General features: G+C 39.8%; 1 protein-coding gene across 5 annotated transcripts in view; it reads left to right on the top strand.

Annotated features, from left to right (window-relative positions):
* The window catches only part of sorcs1 (sortilin-related VPS10 domain containing receptor 1), a 133296-nt gene extending 113929 nt beyond the window's left edge, over positions 1-19367 (top strand). Inside the window, exons 16-28 of one of the 5 annotated variants that reach the window (XM_029439776.1) lie at positions 728-861; positions 2884-2997; positions 4227-4398; positions 5932-6118; positions 6772-6905; positions 9844-9970; positions 11566-11678; positions 13055-13189; positions 15412-15511; positions 16748-16853; positions 17429-17586; positions 17716-17764; positions 18968-19367. In XM_029439776.1, coding sequence (XP_029295636.1) covers positions 728-861; positions 2884-2997; positions 4227-4398; positions 5932-6118; positions 6772-6905; positions 9844-9970; positions 11566-11678; positions 13055-13189; positions 15412-15511; positions 16748-16853; positions 17429-17586; positions 17716-17753 — 1518 coding nt within the window. In that variant the 3' untranslated portion in view covers positions 17754-17764; positions 18968-19367. Of the gene's footprint in view, positions 1-727; positions 862-2883; positions 2998-4226; positions 4399-5931; positions 6119-6771; positions 6906-9843; positions 9971-11565; positions 11679-13054; positions 13190-15411; positions 15512-16747; positions 16854-17428; positions 17587-17715; positions 17765-18967 lie in introns of those variants that run through there. The other 4 variants (XR_003832806.1, XR_003832809.1, XM_029439693.1 and 1 more) reach the window with 4 other exon arrangements.
* Positions 19368-20840: the final 1473 nt, after the last annotated feature.

The following is a 20840-nucleotide window of genomic DNA, read 5'->3' as shown; positions in this document are numbered from 1 at the left end:
TCTGTAATTGGTTTAGACACCCATATGCTCAGAGCAGGCTCATGATCAAAACATATAGCACGGAAGATGACAAGAGTCCAAGCCAATTACAGGGCTAACTTACCCAAATGTAGAGGAGCTGTAAGTCTGCTGCAAGAGGAAACTGAGCTTTACGTCCAAACGGAGGACAGTGTTTGTAAATGAATGACATTTTCAGGAGCTGGGAGTCTATTTCAAGCATCTCACTACTGACACCTAATGCACAAAGACAGGATGTTCTGGTCACAAAAAGAGGCGATGGAGGATGCAGTGAAACAGGCTGGTGTGAACTTCTCATCTTTTGAATACTCCAACTGATTTTATATTCGCTTTCCACGCATATATACATGGCTAAAATTGGATTGGGTGCTGGCAGCTTTCTCGACTGAAGCTCTTTCTTATTCGTTCATCTCAATACCACAAAAATAATCTCTCAAAACGAACTCAAGCAGCACATTCTCCAGTGTGGCATTTGCAACTCAAAAACAGTTGTTGAGTTTAACACACCACACAGCACAATGCCGTAAATATCCGCTGAACAGGAATGCACAACGCTCTGAAGTTAAGCAAGGCAACAGTGCTTTTCACACACAGAGTGATGCACACATGGTTGGTTGCATTGTGTAAATTATTTATGGTGGCAAGTTACAAAAGCAGCTCATTCTTTAAACTCTCTCCTCTCGGTTCTCTACTGAAATCGGGCCCGCAGGGCGAGCCGTGCCTCATGGGAGTGAAAAGAATCTACCGGAAGCTGAAACCCACGTCCAGGTGCGTTATGGGAAAGTCCTACTCTGTGTCGCTGACGTCGGGCCCCTGTGACTGCACAGAGGCTGACTTTGAATGGTGAGTGTGCTTTTCTTTTTTAACCGTGCCTTTTCAGTAGCTTTGCTTTCATCTGCTCACAAAGCAAAGTCAATTCACAAGTCAAGAGAGAATAATACTCAGCCTGGGAAAACAGTTGTATAATGTCAGTATTGTGTGACTCTAGAGGAAGCTTTTTACAATGTGAGAAAATAAACCTCATGATGTCATCAGTGTTGGAGACTACACATTTATAATGCAAAGCCTGAGTTACAAAAGGGAACTTGGAGTGTGAAATATGTGGGTGTTGACAAGGTATTTCACAGGTCCTTGTCCTAAACTACTGTGGTGACCCAACGTCAGGATATCTTGGCCAAAGTTGATTCCAATGTGACTGTGCACGCTTTCTTTAGCTATTTAAGAAATCAATGTTTAGGAAATGATGTGCTGGTGGACCTCACACACTTTGGAATGCTGCAACCATTAAAACTTGTAATGGTAAGTTTGATCTTGTCTTGTACTGTCGTATTCTCCATATGCTCATCTTATGTTTGCCCTACTTACAGCGATTAGGTCATGTCAGCTTGTACTCTTGTATCAGCTGGATGAGCGTAGTTGCACAGCCGATTGTCTGTAAACATTGTCACCCACTTGATGACTATATAGTCTAATTGTATTCTCTGTTCGTTGAACTTCACTGCAGACTGCTTGACACGCTGTTGTTCCCTTCTTGCAACAATAAAGAGCTCACTTCTTTAACCAAGTATCTTTATTTCAGTATAATAGATTCACTTCTCACAACCCTTTAGTTGAGTTTGTATCGGCTGAATTCCACGACAAACTTCAAACAAGATCCAGCAACATGGTTTTGTAAAGATTATTTGAGTCCTTCCACTATTTCATTAACATTTTTTAACAGCTGATGGAAATTCTCAGCCCTGAGCAATTGGTTCCCAATAAAGATGTCATTTAAATCCTTAGAAAATGGCTTTCAAATCAGTGGTTTCAAGGCTAAATGAACCTAAAATTGCTTCAGTTTAAATGCTGCCCAAAAGTACCCAAGGAGGACAGTAAATAGTGCATTTGTTGGGGACTTTTTATTTGTGGAGGAATACCCATTTGTCACTCTGGTAAGAATCTGTTGAGTGTTGCATTATGGAACAATAGTGTACATCAAGAGCACACTTAACATCAGTGTATTTACTCTGCATGCCGACATCTTTGAGTGCATAGTGTCGATGTCTTCATCACCAGTAAGTGATCTGTGTGTGTGAGTGTGTGTGAGCCATTCTAAGCCTTCATAACCTATACAGACACCAACAAAGAAAGAATGAAAACACGAGTGTGTTTATTCATTAGCAGACACTGAACTTATTTCTCCTGAATAGGAATGAGAATTCACAGATGCTTTTGCAGCTGCTGCTAGTGACTCGTTGTAATACAAGTGCAGTTACAGAGAATGTTTTCCCACATCCTGTTTTCTTTTAATCATCAGCAGTATTAATGTTTTTCTTTTTTTGTTCTTGCTTTGGTCCCAAATCTGGTCTCTTGAGTGAGCCAGCTCTTGGAATAAGCACCATCAAATCCATAAATCACCAAGCCTAATAGCTTTCATTAACAATCACAACACTTTTGCATCTGTGCGCATGTCGCACTAATTGGGGCAATTTGTCCCCATCATTTTGGGGACACAGCGCTGTTATGCCTTTTAATTTGTAGGACAAACAACTTGTGGGCTTTTTTTGAAAAGCACCAAAGAGGCACAGTAACTTCTGTGAAATGAATGTCAAAATGATATATATATTTTTTAATTCTGTATCGCAATTTCAATATCCAATACGTCTGAAATAGAGAAGGTGATCTATTTCAGCATGGGATATTTTATTATCTTTTTATTGATTTGTCTGTCAGTAGTATCAGTCATTTCACAAGTACGAATATGAATATGAAATATTGCGTTTCTCATTTTCAAAGAGCCTCAGGAATATTTGTATCCGTCAGTGTTATCTCCGTGCTTTCTGATTGGATAACTTTTTCTGTCTTTGTCTGCTCTGATCATCACAGTGATTATGGCTACGAGAGACGGACCGACGGCAAGTGCACCCCCGCCTTTTGGTTCCATCCATCATCCATGTCCAGGAGTTGTACCACAGGGATGACGTTCCTTAACAGCACCGGGTAAGCACAGGACGAGAGCAGACTAGAATCAGCACACAATATCCTATTAGTGACTCGCAGGCATTGGGTAAAGTGAGCGGTGCATTTGAGCTGAATAGCTCAGCGACATTAATTAGTTTCTCAGGGACAACAAGGACAGGCTGAGGAAAATGTGGGCTGAATGATCAAACATGCAACAAGCATAAACCCCAGGTAATGATGTAATCCACTGTGGGTGAAGTAGTGTTTGCAAGTCATGTTTGAAAAAGCTACAAATTAAAGAATCTATATCGTGTTCAGTGTAAAAGAGTGTAAAGTACTATTGCTTTTCCAGGTTGTACTCTCTCTGACAAAACAACCTCCTTTTTCATGCACTGGTCAATTTGAAGAGTTTAGGCTATTTTGAAACCATTACATGTCTACTGGAAATAAAACATCCAGGTGTTTGTCTTACTGACGTTGTCTCTTTGTGTCTGGAGGTTTCGCCTAAATTACACCAAAAATGACCATTAGATAATGCCTCATTTGCATAATGAAACAAAGAAAAAGTATAATTATGCTAATCAAATGGAAACAATTTGCAATTATATTATATTATTTACACACATAGTGTCTTTCAACATGTATGGAAAAAGGCCATTTTCTCAAAAGGAGTTTTTTTTATCAGACTCTTAGTATCACTTCAGTAGCACCTACATACATCAAACAGTTTCATTCCTCTCTATATTCTGAAGGTTTTTACAGAGGGCTTTGTTCACATATCTGATTTATACCACATTTTATAGCTAAGAACATGGCAAACATGTATTTATCTCATGGCTGTTGACAGTATTTTCTGATTTATGGAGTGATAAAAAGAGATATCCAAATTCCCTCTGACGAAACCTTTGATTCTAATATGTGAACACAATGAAACAAGAATCTTGAACCTGCTTTATCCAATCTTCAGATTTATGTTCCGGTAATGTAAGCAAAGTAGCACATATTGAATAATATAATGCCTCAAATACAAAATCTAATTGTCCCAATGTAAGTAATCCATTGGAGAAGTTTAATGGTGACATGTATTAGTTACATGTGTAGTGACTACCCTTAAACAATTTAATCAGCAATATATTTTTCCAAAACAAAAAAAGACCCTTTAACTCTGGATAATCCACATAAAGTTGTTTTTTTTTATCAATAAGTTTTTTTTGTGTTCTCATGTACGTATCTACATCTTAATGTTTTTTGTGTATTTCCACCACCAGCTACAGGAAAGTCATCTCTAATAACTGTACAGCTGGATTCAGTGTGGAGTACACAGCCAGGAGGCAGCAGTGTCCCATCCAAGCCCCCAAAGGTCTCCACCTGGTCACCAGTGAGGGAACGCTGTCAGCCACTCTGGCCACCAATGTCACCTTCCTTGTTTTTCTGGAGGAGGTGAGCTGTTTTTTGCATTTGTTAAAAAGCCTCATGAACTGTCACACCATACCAAGTTAAATGTTATTACATTCACAATGGAAATGAGGTCAAAGACTATTTTTTTTCATTCATTTTCAAAAGTGATAGGTTATTATTCCTAAAGTCTAAGGCAGTTTAAAAATGCTAATATACACAAACAACTCTGTCAATAATCCCTAAACTAGAGTGCTAAAACTCAAATTCTGGAACTGCTCCATAGACAATGAATTGGGAAAGATGTATATCCTGGTCAATGAAGTTATGCATTATGATTTAACTTGTTTTACATATTTGAATTGTTGGGCACATTTAGATATACAGATAACTAGATTTGTATATAACCAAAAACATGTTTTTTATTTAATCTAACCATTTGGCAGTATTTCCACGGTCCACTAGAAAGTGCTCTGAGGCCCAGCAGTGGCTGAGAATAGACACAGAGTACCCAGGGGAATATTTTAAGTAGACAGGTGCAATTTCTGTTTCACAACTGGGAACACTACAATGGAATAAATCTCAAAATCTGTCTCCCATTCAATGTCTCTGGAGCAGACTGGAGCATGATGACATCATGAGTTTGATACTTACGTCTCTGTTTCCTGACTTTGAGACAGAAGCTCATCTTCACAGATATTGGTTAAACTTTCCTTGGCCATGGAAATGACACATTGGAATTCCTATATCTCTAATGTTTCCCTTTAAGTACAATGTTGAGGTGCTTTAACTGTATTACTGATGCTTTATTTAAATGCTATGCTACTTTTTTACTTCACTACATTGATCTAACAGCTGGAGATACTTTACATATATGATCATTTCTTTAAATTAAAATGAAAGGGACTTCCCCCCTAACACTAACACTTTTACTTGAAACAGTAGTATTATTGAGCCGTACTACTACTTTTACTGAAGTTACTATATGTGTACTTCTTCCCCCAGTGACCATGGATGTATAACTAAGAGAGCTGGACACAGCCACCTCTCAGCTTTGCTGCCAACTTGCAATATTGCAATGAAAGGCCCAAAAAAGATTTCCATCTTATTTCTTTATCATCTAAGATATTTATTAAAATTGCAAAATTATTTAGTAAATCTCTAGTTTGAAATAAGATAGTATTACTAAGAACCTAAGAAGTATTTTACACAAAAACAGCTATTAAGACCATTAATTCAGCATTATAATTAGAAGTCCACCCACAACCTCTGTGTTTAAGATACAGTAAAAGATGTTTGACAATATACACCAGTTGGTGGACCCATCTTTATTAAGTACCATAGATTCTGATGAGTAGGACCACAGTGACGGCTAATGCTCTGACCCTCACAATGAGCGTGTCGATGACATCATTACACATCTTTTAACAAGAACAACAAAGTGCTCTGTGTTAGTGGAGTGCAATATATAACTTGAAACCTGAGTGTATCTGTGTGTGTGTGTGTGTGTGTGTGTGTGTGTGTGTGTGTGTGTGTGTGTGTGTGTGTGTGTGTGTGTGTGTGTGCGTGTGTGTGCAGGGCGACGGGGCGAGGACAAGCATCACGCTGGACTTCGGAGACGGCCACGCTCTGACCTACTCCAATGTGAGCTCTATAGAGGACGGGATCAAACACATCTACAAAGCTGTGGGAATCTACCGGGTGACTGCCACCGGGGAGAACAGCCTCGGCACTGAGACTGTCACGCTCTACCTGCATGTAACATGTGAGATACCGAGTTTTGCATGTTATAAATGTGCATATGTATTTATTTAGATAGGAGAATCTCCAATGTGTGAGCTCATGCTCTTTGGCTCTTTCTGCTTTGCACTTTTTCTCACATTCAGTGGAATTGCGGCTGTCAACTCGTACACAGCGGACCACATTCTGTGCTTTATCTATTCACAGAACATCCTCCCCTTCCATAACCAAACAAACAAGTGAGATAGAACAAATCCCATCACACTTCCACTCAAGTCAGCTTATGCTTCACAGCCGCCCAGCCCATGGAAGCCGCTGCAGCCTCATATGTAATGGAGCTGTCCACCCCTGGTGTATTCGGGGGTGACAGATGTAACATAGCTGACTTATTGATCAGGGAGCGACGTTGTCCCTTCCAATCTGTCAATCCTATGTGCCAACCGAACAAATAGAGCCACCGCAGGCTCAAGAGTGCCACGAATGAGAAATAACACACAGATGGCATCCAACGGTCCCAGCGCAGGGCAGCACTCTGAACACACTCTCACCTACCTATAAACTCACTCTCAGCCTTTTTCTGCTTGATTTGAAAAAGATAACGTTTTTCCCCCCATGTTTTTGCACATTGGGATGAAGCGCATAGAGTTCAGTCTGTGATGCATCTGTGTGCCTGAGTAGGTCAGCTGGAGTATATCCATCTCTCAGCTCCCTTTGTGGCCGTGAAGAATAAGGAAGTGAACCTGACTGCTGTTCTGTGGCCCAGCCAAGTGGGAACGGTCACCTACATCTGGTGGATCGGAAATAACACAGAGGTAGTGTACACTCAAGACTTTTCTTACTTCTCTCTCAGCTTTTACTTCTGTTACGCCTTTGCCTGTTTGCAATTAAGTAGGTTGCTGACTCTTCTGCTCCAAAATGTTTAAATTATTTTGTTCAGCCATTTTTTGGGCATCCACATTGCAAAAATTGTAATTACTGATAGCCAGTGAAGTTTATCCCTTATTCGTTATTACTATAAACTCCTCCGACTGAGGTCAGAAGCTGTCAGACTGAGCTGATCAATCCCACACATTTATAAGGTCAGAAAATACCATTTGTTTTACTAAACCCTAGTGGTGTCTAGCCATGCAGATTTAGTTTTATGAGCACATATTTTGAGGTCTCAACTGTTGAACCTTCTGGTGCCACCCCAATACAATGGAGGGGTGTGGAATTGCTTTTCTGCTCATCAAAAGAGTGACTAATTATGTCTTAGAGAAAAAAGCAACGTGTCTTTACATAAACATTGTTACTCAGTTTGGAAAATGTAATCAATCAGTCACACGTTGAACAAGTAATTACATTACTTTACTAGTTAGCCAACAGTAGATGTAATACGTTAAATAACTTATTATCGTGTGTTCAGACAGAATGTTAGTTATATCTTCACCTTACGCAATTTACATGAATTTAACCAGTATAATATCCGTGCAGCCAGTGTACCAACTGTGCACACGTTAGCTGTAAGCTAGCTGGAAATGTCATTGTGTGTCAGCTAAGCCTGTGACTGATCTCAGAGCTCACTTCCGTTCGTTGTTATTTTCCTCCAATCTCCCTTTCGTCTCGCATTTATGGAGTTGATTTATAAAGCTTGATACTTGCAGATTTTGTTGAAACGTTTTAAACTCGTACAATCGTTTCTTCTGCTCAGTTTGCACCACTGAGAGCACATTCACATCGATTTGTGCTTCACCTAAAAATAGTTTAGTCCCAGTTAGTGCATGCAGCATCCAAACCCCAGGTGATTCCTGAATGTAGGCTTACTAGGGACTACCTAGCCAGCTAAGAAGACATAAAATGTAAAATATGACAACTCTGGAGTCCCCAGAAGTGGTATGTATCCCTTGTCCTTTGGCAGAGGTTAAATTCTGCCCCACACCTCCAGCTCTTGTGCTAAGCTAACACTCCCCAGAACAGTCTCACTAAGAGATGAAAATAAAGTAAAGCTTTGTTCAGGCAGAGAAACAAAACTGCTTTTGCGCTAACTGGTTAGCATCAGCTGCTTCTGTCACCAGTTGTGAGGCTACCAGCTAACAAGTAATGTCCAATCATCTTCATCCAAACAATGCGGCCATTACAAACTGACACTTCTTACTGTTGTGCCGATATGCAAATTAGGCCAAGGCTGTTTCGCTTTCCCTCCTCGTTAAATAAAATGCTTTTTGGCATTGAGATTTAGTGTCAATGTGTTTAATAGGAGGAAGTAGTTCTCCTGCAGAATCATTGCTCTGTTCTGATTCATTTAGAGCTCCTTCAAAATGCAGAGCTCTTTTCCTACAAATATAGCTCTATACTTATTTGGCTATGAATGGTCAATTCAAATTAATATCAACCCTCTCATCCACCACCTGGTGAGACTGCAAACAAGCTGACTCCACAATATGTTAAAGTAACAAAGTGTTGCGAGGATAAGTAACTGTTATGCAATTAATGAACCCCAATAGGCTCTTTGAAACATATGACTGTAATGTGTTATACTTCTGAACACTGCTCAGGTTATATTTAGATATATATATTTATTTCTATGACTTATGTAACACTAGTACTGAGCACAGAATTGTATCAACAAATCAGTGGAGACATTTTAACTATGGACCAGTGCATGAGAAGATCTGGGTCGCTCAGGAGAAAATGGATATTGTGCAGAAATGGTGAACACAGCAGGTACGTTTAAATGTACAAATGTACAAATGTAACACAAATAGTTATTCTCTTTAGAAAACAATTAGAAAATCACAGAATTATGCTATTTATTTGATTAACTAATCACACTAGTTTGAGTGCTATCATGAATCTTGTTCTAAATCCCAATATCTTCTTTTATCTTCTTCTGTTACCAATGAGTTATTTAATTATTAATGAATTATTAATAAAACTAATAAATATTTATATCAGTCTCTTAGTAACCAAGGGTTACACTTACATTTTATAAAGCATTACAAGCAAACAAATATATAATATAATGTGTTATAATCTGTATAATTATAGTTGTAAACACTGATGAAGATTCATAATACAATATAATAATCACCCAGCAATTATGAAGTATTATGATACTCAGCCTTATAATTCATTATAACATGCTTTATATATGCTATGATTATTGTTAAAAAGCATACAGTGCAGACTATAATGCATAAGACGTGTATATATACTGTATATTTATACAATGCATTAAAGACACTTCCAAAATGCCACTTGATTTTTGGTAAGATGTCATTTTACTACAAGAAGAGGTTGTAAGATGATGGAGATACTTATGTATACATGCTCCTCTCTAACTATCTGTCTTCATAATTGTAGTTGTGTAAATGTGTTTGTTCAACGCCGACAGGGGCCTTCTACAAGGACAGCCAGTTATGTCATTGGTAATAAACCACGGCATTATTAGCATCTTAAAGCTATTTGAAGAACAAACAGAGACATGAGTAATGACAGCAAAGAGCTGCTGGTGTCACACAGGGAACTCTCTGTGGGCCCCGACACTGTATTCAGCACAGCACATATTGTTGCTAAGCTCTGAACGTATGCTTGAGCGTGTGTGTGTGTGTGTGTGTGTGTGTGTGTGTGTGTGTACAGGCTCACTCTCTGTAGTGTAAATAACAGCAGGGGGACATCGGCCGTTGATAAAGGTTTCTCACCCCAGACGCTGACTCTTTTCATCTCCCTCTCCCCTACCTTCTCTTTCTGCCTCCCTTCTTTCTCCCCCAGCAGCCTGTAATTACCCTAGAGGGAAGTGTGGCGTGCACGTTCTCCCGGGAAGGCATCAATGCAGTCACTGTGCAGGTGTCTGCTGGGAATACTATTCTGCAGGACAGAAAAGCCATCGCTGTCCACGGTGAGCCGACTCTGTGACTCCATCTCTTCTGGGATTCTGTAGCATTGTAATTACAAGATGGCTCACCACAATTAGCTTAATAAGATACAGAATAGATCCGGTTCAGGGCACTTTATTTGTACCCGTAGGTAGATTTGGTTTGCAGGGTGACGCATCTGTCTTGGCCAACAACACAGACAATAAACAGACATGATAAAAGTAATCAAGGCTCCAATTATCACCAAAACCACTAAAATATAAAAATGAATAATGTCAGCAATGTTGAGAATGCTGAGTGATGGCTGCTGGAACTAAACTGTTTCTATACCACTTTTTTCTACAACTTTAAACCTTGGTACGGAAGGAATAAGCTGAAATTCCCTGTGCAAAGGGACGTCGTGGTAATGTAATGTGAGCCAGTTAACATCTGTAACTGTCTGGTGTAAAGGGACCCCGGGTTAAGCTGTGACTCACCAAACAGCACACTAGACCATTTAACAATTTGATTCCGAGAGTTTCTCTTTAAAGATAAGACAAAGATAAAGATAAAACTGAGGTAGATGATAGAATAAGGTCATCGGTCATGTGGTCAATGTGGGAATAGGACAGTTTCCACAAACACAACTAATGCTGCTGATCGTTTTAGCACACGTTCAGTTCACTTTTGATGTTATCGTAGGGTAATCATTATTAAAGGATAACTCAATTATAACCTGGGTCCTGTCACCAAGGAGGTTAGGTTCCTGGCTCGGTTTGTCTGTATGTTGTCTGTTTGTCCGTCAACAGGATTAATGAAAAACTTGTCCGATTGTCCGTGAAAATTGGTGTAAGAGTGTAACATGGGCGAAGGAAGAACCCTGTACGTTTTGGAGCAAATCCGATTTACGGGCCAGATACACAAAGTGTGTTTCACTTGTGTTAACATTGCGTGATAGGGCTTTTGTGCTGCATTCAAGTGTTGGAAAAATGTCAGAATAATGGGAAAAATGACATCTTGTGCCAAAATGAATTAGCCTTGGTGGAGGTCTGCAGGTGTTGTTGTTTCGGCTATCTTTCTATAAGTATTAATAATATTGCACTTCCCAAGCGATAGCACTTTCTATGAATCAGCTTTTAGAAAGGGTTGTTCCTATGATAAGGATTTCTTATGAAGGCTCATACATAATGTATGAAGTATTAGTAAATAATTTAGCAACTTTGACCAACTGTTTACTAGATTATACACACACAGTTTTCTTGTGAAATAAAGACTTTTAGAGCTCGGTGTGGTACAGCAGAGCTCCACTGCAGCCCGACATCCTCTGAGTTTTGTTTCCTGTTTTATTCTGTTTATTTGATTTTATTGTGAAACACTTTGTGATCTCGGCTCTTGAAAGGCGTTTTATATAATTACTTACTATTGCCGACATTTTAGGTGAGCACACTTCGAGTTCAGCTCCAGATAAATTGTTTTAGATAATTTGGATGAACTCTCTGATCTCTCGTGTTGTTTGTAATGTTGGACGATAAAATTGACTTTTTGGCCCACATGAGCATAAATCTAAAGGCTGAACTCTGCATGTGGTGACAGATGAAAAGTGAAAGCAGCTCACACGCAATTACTTCTCTCCCTGCAGAATATTTCCGCTCTCATCTGCTCGCCTTTTCATCAAACCTGGACGACCACAACCCTGATGTTGCAGAATGGAGGCAGGATGTGAGCCGAGTCATCAGGAACTCTCTGATCCAGGTAAAGCTCTCTCAGGTTTCATGGAAATCATTGCTTTACTCTGGCAAATACTGTCAGTGCTCGACTGGACCTCTGACGGTCTATTAGTGCAGCCTGACCTCCCTAAGGCTTTGAGAGATGAATCTGACTTTTATGATGATAAATGACAAGGCAAGATGGGAGGAGAGGGGGAATATACAGTTCAAGAGCATGCTGATTGCAGTGGCTTGCACACACTCTGAGTTCAGGGCCACATAGTAACAAGGTTGTGGATGTTGTGTACAGAAGAATAAATGTCAGTCTGTGCCTAATATGTGTTCTGCACTGACCTGAAAGGACGTGTGGAGTCGAGTGCTGTGAGACCTGTCAAATGTAAGATACGATGCAATGTGAGGTACAGATCTTGCCTCATTAACTTTGTTTATTATAACATCCTCCAAATGTCGATACTTTTCTGATTCCTAGCAACGAGCAATCTGGGCCTTGCATCATACTTTCACACTTTTTTGATGCTGCAAAACTCTAAATTGATGCCAAAAATACACCCGGCTCTTCAGTCTTCAGTGAACATGTCTGTTTTGTTATTTGTTACTGACATCATTTTTTTATGACAACCCCAGCCTGGAAGGCAGAACACCAAAAGAAAAAATGAAAAACTTTCAGATGAAAACATGATATCTTAAGGAATTCACATTCACAAGATTCACTGCAGCACAAGTCCATGCAAGAGCTGGAAGAAGAACCAGAGGCTCTTACACCAAGCAAGGAAAACATTTAGTAAATGACATTACGTAACATTTGTTCTACAGTCCGAGCCGTAGAACAGCAACGTCTAAGCATCAAAATCAGCGACACAATGCTGCTGATAAAGTGTCTGAATGTTGTGATACTAAGTGCATACATGGATTATGAGAGGATGAGGGCAGAGACACATAGAAGCAAGGGTATAGGTATTTATATACAGTTATATCATTGTAATTATTGGTTATCATGTTCTCCATAATAGCTGAACAAGTACAGATGCTAATGTGTAATAGTAGAACAGTGTGTAGCTGCAAATAGTTGATGCACTATACAATCATCTTTAGTTTCCTTCTTAGACACCTTATACTTTGTGATTGATATTGTCTTTACAAAGAGCACTGTCTCTTACTACGGTGATAATTGAAGTTGACTCATAAGAGGAAATCAACATTTTGATCAACTCAGATATTAAGTCAAATGTTACAGTGTAAATCAAACTAAAAACTATAAAAGTGTGTGATGAAAGAATTGTAGTAAAATAAGTATGAATCGAGACAAGGCAATGGCAGCTTTGGATACATACTTTCTATCCCCAGTGCTACCAGCACATTTGGGATGAATGGATGAACTCTGTATCTCTTGTTCCCCGACAGGCCACAGCCGTGCGAGAGGATCAGCTCCTGGTCACCGTCCTCCCAGGTTTACCCACAGCAGCAGAGTTTTTCCTTCTACCTGACAAACAGCTAACTGAGGGGAAAGCATACAAGAGCTCTGCTCATTTAGATCAGGTGAGTCAAGAACTACTGCTCCGTCTGTACACTAGTCATTCCTTTGTCCAGCATGTACTTGTGTAGGTGGATGGATTTCATCTTGTTATCCTCATAGTAATTCCACCATAACAGCAAGCACAACTCTGACATAGTCATTCCTTTTTCTCGCCTTGTGTGAGTCATGGGTTAGTCCCTTTTTCTAGCAGCAGCTTGTCCAGAAATTGTCACCTGAAAGAAATAATCCCAGATTTCAGTTCCTCCTTCCTCCAGCAGATGTCAGTATAGATCTATCGAGGCAAGTCCGGGTTTTTCCACAAGTCTAATTTTAGAATACGCCTGAGGAATCTCTGCAATAGACTCATCAATAAGCCTGACAAGTATTAACAAGTTATCAGGGGGAACGGCTTTTAAACTCCCTCAAGTCACATCCTGTGGTGTGTTGGGGGGGGGGGGGGGGGGGATTCTCGAGCCTAAAGAGCCAGACAAAGAAATTGTCCTGGATGATCAGTTCAGTAAATCACCAGCGTATCAAGATCGACCAAATTAGCTCTGAGCCTCGCTTAATAGATATTGACTGATAATAATGTTGGATCTGCTCTCCGTGGGAAGAATTCCACAGGAATGCGTAGAGAAGGAAACTTCCTTCCCTCCTCGCTCACACCTGGTTGAACGCCTGGAAATATCGTCTCCCCTTACAAGCCAGCGATAAATCCTCATTCAAGGTTGGAATGTAAAAAGTGTAGAGAGCGCTCTCCTTATTAGAATGTATAATAGATGTGCTGACCCTGGTATACAGTGGGAAAAAGTAATTAGTCAAAGCAGAGTCTAAATTTAAACTGCTAAGAAATATAAAGGGTAGAATGAAGCACTACAGAAATTACTCATATCACAATTAATTTGGCAAATGAGGCAGATAAGATAAATGAAGCCTCTGCAGAGGAAAAACTTGGCTCTGCAGAGAGAAAGATTTTGTTTAGTTTTGTGTCGGCTCGATGCAACTCCATTCACGCTTGTTTCATGAGTGCGGATTAATAACTGTTTTATGGTATTTGAATATCATTTATCATATCATTTCATTTGTAGATTGTGTATAAGGATTAGAGCGTCGGGAAAGAGATTATAATTGCGTGAATGAAAGGATCTATGGGGACATAGATTGGACTCTGGCTTTCTACGGTTTACCTTCGGGTCAGGCTAATCTGCCCAATTTATATCAAAGTTAGATGTTCTCAGTGCAGAAGGTTACTTGCCAGTCTGGAAAGCAGAGATCAAGTGAGGCTGCATCCTTTGCATTATGCATCACATGAGAAAGGTCCCACAGACAAAGACTCTTACATAAATAGGACAGCTCAGAGGGGGTTGTTGGTGGAGGCAGTGAGGTTTCTTTGGGTCGTGGGCACTTACAAATAATGCAGGTAAATACTGCCTTTATAATGTTCAGTGTTTAAAGTCCTTTTTAAACAGTGTTGCTAGGGGTTGATATGTAACCACTTCATCTCTTTGTCTTATCTTTTGTCTGCACTAATCAATATTTTTATATTAACAAATGGATCAAATAACTATGTATAATGTGAAAGCTGTCCCTCAAAGTAACAAACTCGCAGAGAATTATCCCCCACCTCTGCCTTTCCCCTCAGAACTGAAGAGCCTTTAAGTAACTGTTAGCTCATTGGTTTAATGTGTTGACCAATAAATGTCTCTTCTATCATCCCTGTGTCCAGCTGCAACAGGCATTCAGTTTACTTACCTCCACTGTACATTACCTTCCCAAAACCAAACAGCAGACTAGCTGATGAATGTAGTTGAGCATTTAGCAGTGGTTTGTGGATGGCAAAACTGAAACTCCAAGTGAATGCTAAACGACCAAACAAATAAATGTATAAAGCTTTAAACTGACTCTTAAGTAGTTATTTCCTGGAAATAATCAAAGTCACAGAAAAAGGACCATCGATGCAGCTTCCTCTGTTACCTTGAGTTAAGATAACTTATTTTAATGATGTGTACATTCAGAAGTTATGTAAAGGGCAAGTGATATTTGGTGTGGATGAATCTGTGCAAAAATTAATCAGGAACACAAACTGCTTTGCTCTGAGCAGACATAATAAATGACGAGTGGAAAGCAGAGATAGATGAGAGGTTGCTGATCTTTACAAGGACTTTTCTCAATAGCTATGTTGAGTTTGAGTTTTTTTAAATAAAGCTACATTGTTGAAATCCTGTCCCTCTCTGTGTCCCAACAGCTGTCTGAGGTTTTGCTCAGCGCCTTAAATCAAAACCTTGTCCAGTTCACGTTGCGGCCCGGGGTCCAAGTCAGCGTGTATGCAGCACACTTATCAGCAGGTAAACAATTGTGTATGTGTTTGCTTAGCGCTGCCCAGGCAGCCTTGTCTCCTAACAATTACGTTCCCATACAGCTAAACTGCATTGTCAATTATGTTGCAGGGGAAATGTATGTTTGTTTTTGACGTATCACAAATACATTTCTAATCATAGTTTGGGTTGGATGGGTGATGAAACAAACACAGGACTTTCCCCCAGGAGACTGGTGTTGGTGTGAAACATCAAGTTGACATATTTGAATTTAAACCAGTAACTGAAATAACGTAACAAACATACTTATTTAAAGCCAAGCCATGATCTTCTTTCTAGACCTAACCAGTGTTTTTTTTACAACGTTAGCCACGTGTTTAAAGCTGCGACCATAATAAGAGAGAAAATATGTTTCCTTCAAATCGTAATTAACAATATTGTATAGTTGTATGGGAATATAATGTTCTAGAGCAGAGGTCTTCAACAGAGGGTTGTGAAATCTTTGGTTGATTAGACAATTTTCATTTTTTATTTAACTGTTCCACATTTAAACTTCTTTAAATACACATTAACATGAACAACATATTGTAGCGAACAGATAAATGGAGGCAGAAGACGTTAACTTTCAGTCAGCAACGCACACATTCAGTATTCATTGAATAGCTTCGTATTGAATGCACAATAACAGGATAGCTATGGTTATACATGGCATTAGGCCCAGTTTAATATAAAACACAATGTTGTACAATATATATAGTAGGGGTCCCTGCTCCATCTCTCCATCAGTTTGGGGGTCCTTGGCCTGAAACACGTTGAAGACCCCTGCTCTAGAAGACAGGGTTGGCTCAAGAGGGTCTTTGCACTTTATGTAGTAAGTGGGACAGAATGTAAAGCATCCAGACTATAGGAGACGTAGATCCAGTGGACAGTCAGCTATATTTTTATTATTTTTGCTGCCCCCGTCAACTAATAACCCTGTGTCTGATTGGCTCCCACCATGTAGCTACACATTCAGAGAGTGAGCATCGTTACAAGTATGTGTGCCTCTTCCTATTGGGGATGCTGCTACTGTCCTAAAGGGAATTATAAGATAAAGAGTAAGAGAAGTCCATACTACTGTATATTGAAATTATTCATTTATGTTTAACATATGTGTCAATTATCCTTTTGACTGCTCATTGTATGTTTCAGTTGGGTGGAAATACAGGCAGTGTTAGTATGTTGTGTTGCTTATACTGTGTGGCTCTTGTCTCCATGTCTCTGCAGCGCCCCTAGTGGACACCAGCGAGAACCACAGTGGCTCTGCCATGCTAATGCTGTTATCAGTAGTGGTTGTGGGCTTAGCTGTATTTGTCATCTACAAATTCAAGAGGTAAAATGTTCATGAAATGTCATGTCTATATAGTTGTCACACTGAAGCCTCCGTGATATGGAGGTGGTGAAAGGTGTCATGGCGTCCTGACAGCTCAGTAAACAAAAGCTGCCTGCGAGGCTACACAGAAGGCTGATAGCTGCCTGTCAAACATCTTCACCGGCATACCCAGCGCTCCTCAGTGAAGAATTGGCTTTGTACTCACACATCTGTGGGAATTCTTTTGTCAGGTCATTCTTTGCAAAAAGAAATGTCAGTCAGCCTTCAGGCGCTATCAATATTAAGCCCTTTGAACGTAGGACGATGACCTTTCTAAAATGTTAAATTATGTCCAAGGTGCAGCTTCAAGGGAAAAGGTCACAAAGGGTCATGAAGATATACGGATGGAATAAAACCTCAGATTTACAGACCTTGCGTAAATGCTGATTTACATGCAAATAGGCTTAATCCCATCATTATACGCTACAAACGAGTTAAGTAAACAGCATAGTACCGATCCTCTTGTTGTGTCCTTGCTCTGGTAGTTTTAGCTAGGCTGCTGTCTTCCATTGCCTCACTGTAAATCTTTCCTCAAGGAAGATCCCAGGCCTCAACGTCTATGCGCAGATGCAGAACGAAAAAGAACAAGAAATGATGAGTCCAGCTAATCCAACGGAGGCCACGCCCAACTCACAGCGGGACTTTGTGCATTCTTTGGAGATTCTGGACACAGAGTTTAACTCACGGCCCATAGGTAAATATCCCCTCTAGTTTCGCTCTGTGGCTGGCATTTTCATTTCAACTTTCTCCATTATCTCAAACCATTGTGTGTGTTGTTTCGTGGGACTCATCCTGTGCTTTTTTGTTGTTGTGTGTTTCTCAGAAGTGAAATGGTCCGGTCAAGGGGTGAACGACAGCTAAGCAAAAACTGAGTATGATAAAAAAGTACAGCTGCTTGTCAGTAGAACAAGAAACACATTTTTCTCAGTGATGTCGCCGTTTTAATCACCTGAGAATACAGATGGGGGACAAATGAAAGGAAAATCCTAAATAAAGTGTCCTAGTAAGAAGTAGCTCGAAAAGCTCCCACAGGCTTTCAGCTGGCTTGAGATCTGATGCTCTGATCATTTTCATATTCATCAAAGCGTTTAGTAAAGCCTTTGTGTCCTGTGTAGAAACAGCTGCATTTCTGCATGTGCATCCACTCATTTACTTAGGTTTCTTTCTGTAATTTGTCACCCATCTGTGATATGATTCTCTTCTGGTATTTGACTCTGCTGTCCTAATGTGATGTCTGTTGTTACTCCAACTCATTTAAAACAAACAAAATACATTTTTCAAAAGTAGAGAAACTGCTCTATTTCTGTAATTCTGCAAGGTTCACTTGTTGCCACAGTGACTTACATAGTCTCACCTAATAGCTGCTCTTCTGTGTTCATACATCCTGTCCTGTCTTAATACCGTAAACCTTTGCATGGATGTGACAGTAAAACAAACTTTATAAAATAAGCTTTAAACCTGCACTAATCAATATTATTTACATTAACAATGGATCAAATGACTATGTGTTAACCCGACACTTATTACCAGCTCTGCAGTTCCTCTAAGATGTGCATAGATTTTTAGCCTCTTTTAGCTTTTTGTTTTTGTGGCACAAATTCTTCTCTCTTCCACCTTGTTTCCTACCTCAGGGGAAGCTGTTTTCAGTGGAAAAAGCCTATGTACGCTACTTCCCAGCATTAGGCAGCAGAGAGACAAGGTTAGCCGCTAACTAGTCAGGATAGTGAAGCTAAAAGCAGGAAGAGCCGGAATAGGTAGAGACCAAGACTAAAAGGGGAGTGAATATTGGACATTAATCAAGTGCCCTAAAACACAACTCCAGATGAGTGCTAATCTTGCTCCATGTTTGCTGGATGTGTAACTGTTAGTGAAAGACTTTTCCTTATAAATATGTCAGACGTTGTGTTTTAGGCTTGTTCCAACGCCCCAAGTGGGCATACATTTTTAATGCAATAAATGCAGCTTTAAAGTATCACCTAATGTAAGCTGACCAGCTTAATGTTCTAGGTTTACTCAGCTTCTGGTCAAATATATCCTCTGATACCTGTTTCTTTCTCTGTCTTGTTTATCCCCAGGATGTATGAAACCTCATGTACATGTGAAATTCTCCACAGAACTCCCCACGTACATCGTCTAAACTCTGGACTGGATTACCTCTCCAGCTGCATCATGAATATGTTTTAACATTTGGGACACAATGGTTTTGAGCTTTATACCTGTGCATGTTGAACCCTGCTGACACATACTGTGCTCTGTTCAAACCAGAAGAAACTGTGTACAGGTTTTTCATTTTCTTTTAACATATGTCTGATAACATTTCCCCATTTATTTATACAAATCAGATACATAATTCAGAGGGAACGCCAGCATGAACTAGAGAGGATAAAAAATGAAATAAGAAACATATTTTGGTTTTGCTTACATATCTGAGATTTGTTTGCTGTTCTATGAAGCTATCAGCAGTAGTGTATTATTTATCCACATGAATATACTTTTATGAAGTGAATAACACATTTATTTTGTAAATCATGAATGTCTGTTATACATTTGTGTATTTTAATAACAAATGTCATACTAAACAGAAATGCTGTTATAAAATGTGAATAGGGTACTTCAAAGCTTTTGGTCCATTGTCTCTTGGAAAGCTGATTTATGGCACAATACACATTTTCTACTGAAATGTTTTTTTTTTATGATTTAATTTGTTTTCAACAAAAACACAGGGTTTGGTTTTCTTGATTACTTTAACCTTTGCTGTTAATCTTATGCTTCTGGTTCTGTTTATGATACATAGCAGTTTGTAAAATGTTTTGTGCTTCAGAATAAGAGACCCCTTGATGGCGCTACTCTACACCTGCCGACTGCAAGTGATCCCCACATATAACCATTACACCTTTTAGGACAAGAAGAAGAAACAGGAGGTTACAGGAGGACTATCCCACAAAGAAAAGTAACCCAAAGTGGTCCTTGGCCACACCCCAATCACAGCCAGCATCCCTACTGAAGGCAGAGTACAATTTATTAAAGCTCAGATTTAGGTGGCTGTTGGAACAAGATACAACACTTTGTGGGAGAATCCAAAGAGTATGGCAGCGAGAAAGAGAGGGACAGAGAGAGAGTGGTTAAGACAGCTGGAAGAGGGCTTTTTGGGGCCATGATGTAATGAGTGTTCTATTGGACGGAATAGGAAGAGGTTGACTTCTTGAATACTTAATGTGGCCAGTCAGGCTCAAGGCTGGCTAAGGTTGGTGACACATTTAGGCTAATGTCCTGACTTGCCCTCAAGTAGCACCCATCTTCATCCCAGCTCATTATATTGCGCTGTAGGAGCAGGAGAACTAGAGCGCAGATGCTACCAGGCTACACGGATGGTTAGCTTGTTCAGGGGACTGTCAGGCCCTGTGCAAAATATGACAGATGTAAATGCCTGATTGATGCCTTTAAAATCTTCAGATGCTACAATTGTGGACATGTAGACATACCGTACAGAAACAGTTGGGTATTTTCAAATTTAGATGACCTTTTCAACAATTGTTCAGTTGTAGCCGTACATAAATTGCCACAGTAGATATATCTACAACACAATCAGTAAAGCATGTAACCATGGACCATACAGAAGAGCGACAATTAGACACTTAGAGCACTTTTACAAGCCATAGTCCGTTTGGTTACTCCCAATCAGAGTTTGATACTTTTGGTTCAGTTTGTCTTTAGCCTTGTTCGGTTTCACAGTGCACAAATTAAGCATACCAAATCTGCTGAGGAGTGTGTATGAAGGAGCAGGGCCAGTAATGTACTCGCAGAAGTACTTCTTATTGGTCCGAGATTTCGCGGTAGAAAACGTAAACACAAAAATCAACAAGTGCTGAGAAAACAGTGACCGAGCAACGTGGAGCTGAATGTGCCGCAGATGCATTTGGTCCTGCTTTTGGTGGTCCTACCAAACCA

This window comes from Cottoperca gobio, chromosome 1 (genome assembly GCF_900634415.1).
Source record: "Cottoperca gobio chromosome 1, fCotGob3.1, whole genome shotgun sequence".
NCBI lineage: Eukaryota > Metazoa > Chordata > Actinopteri > Perciformes > Bovichtidae > Cottoperca > Cottoperca gobio.
This window is presented reverse-complemented; position numbering and strand designations above follow the sequence as displayed.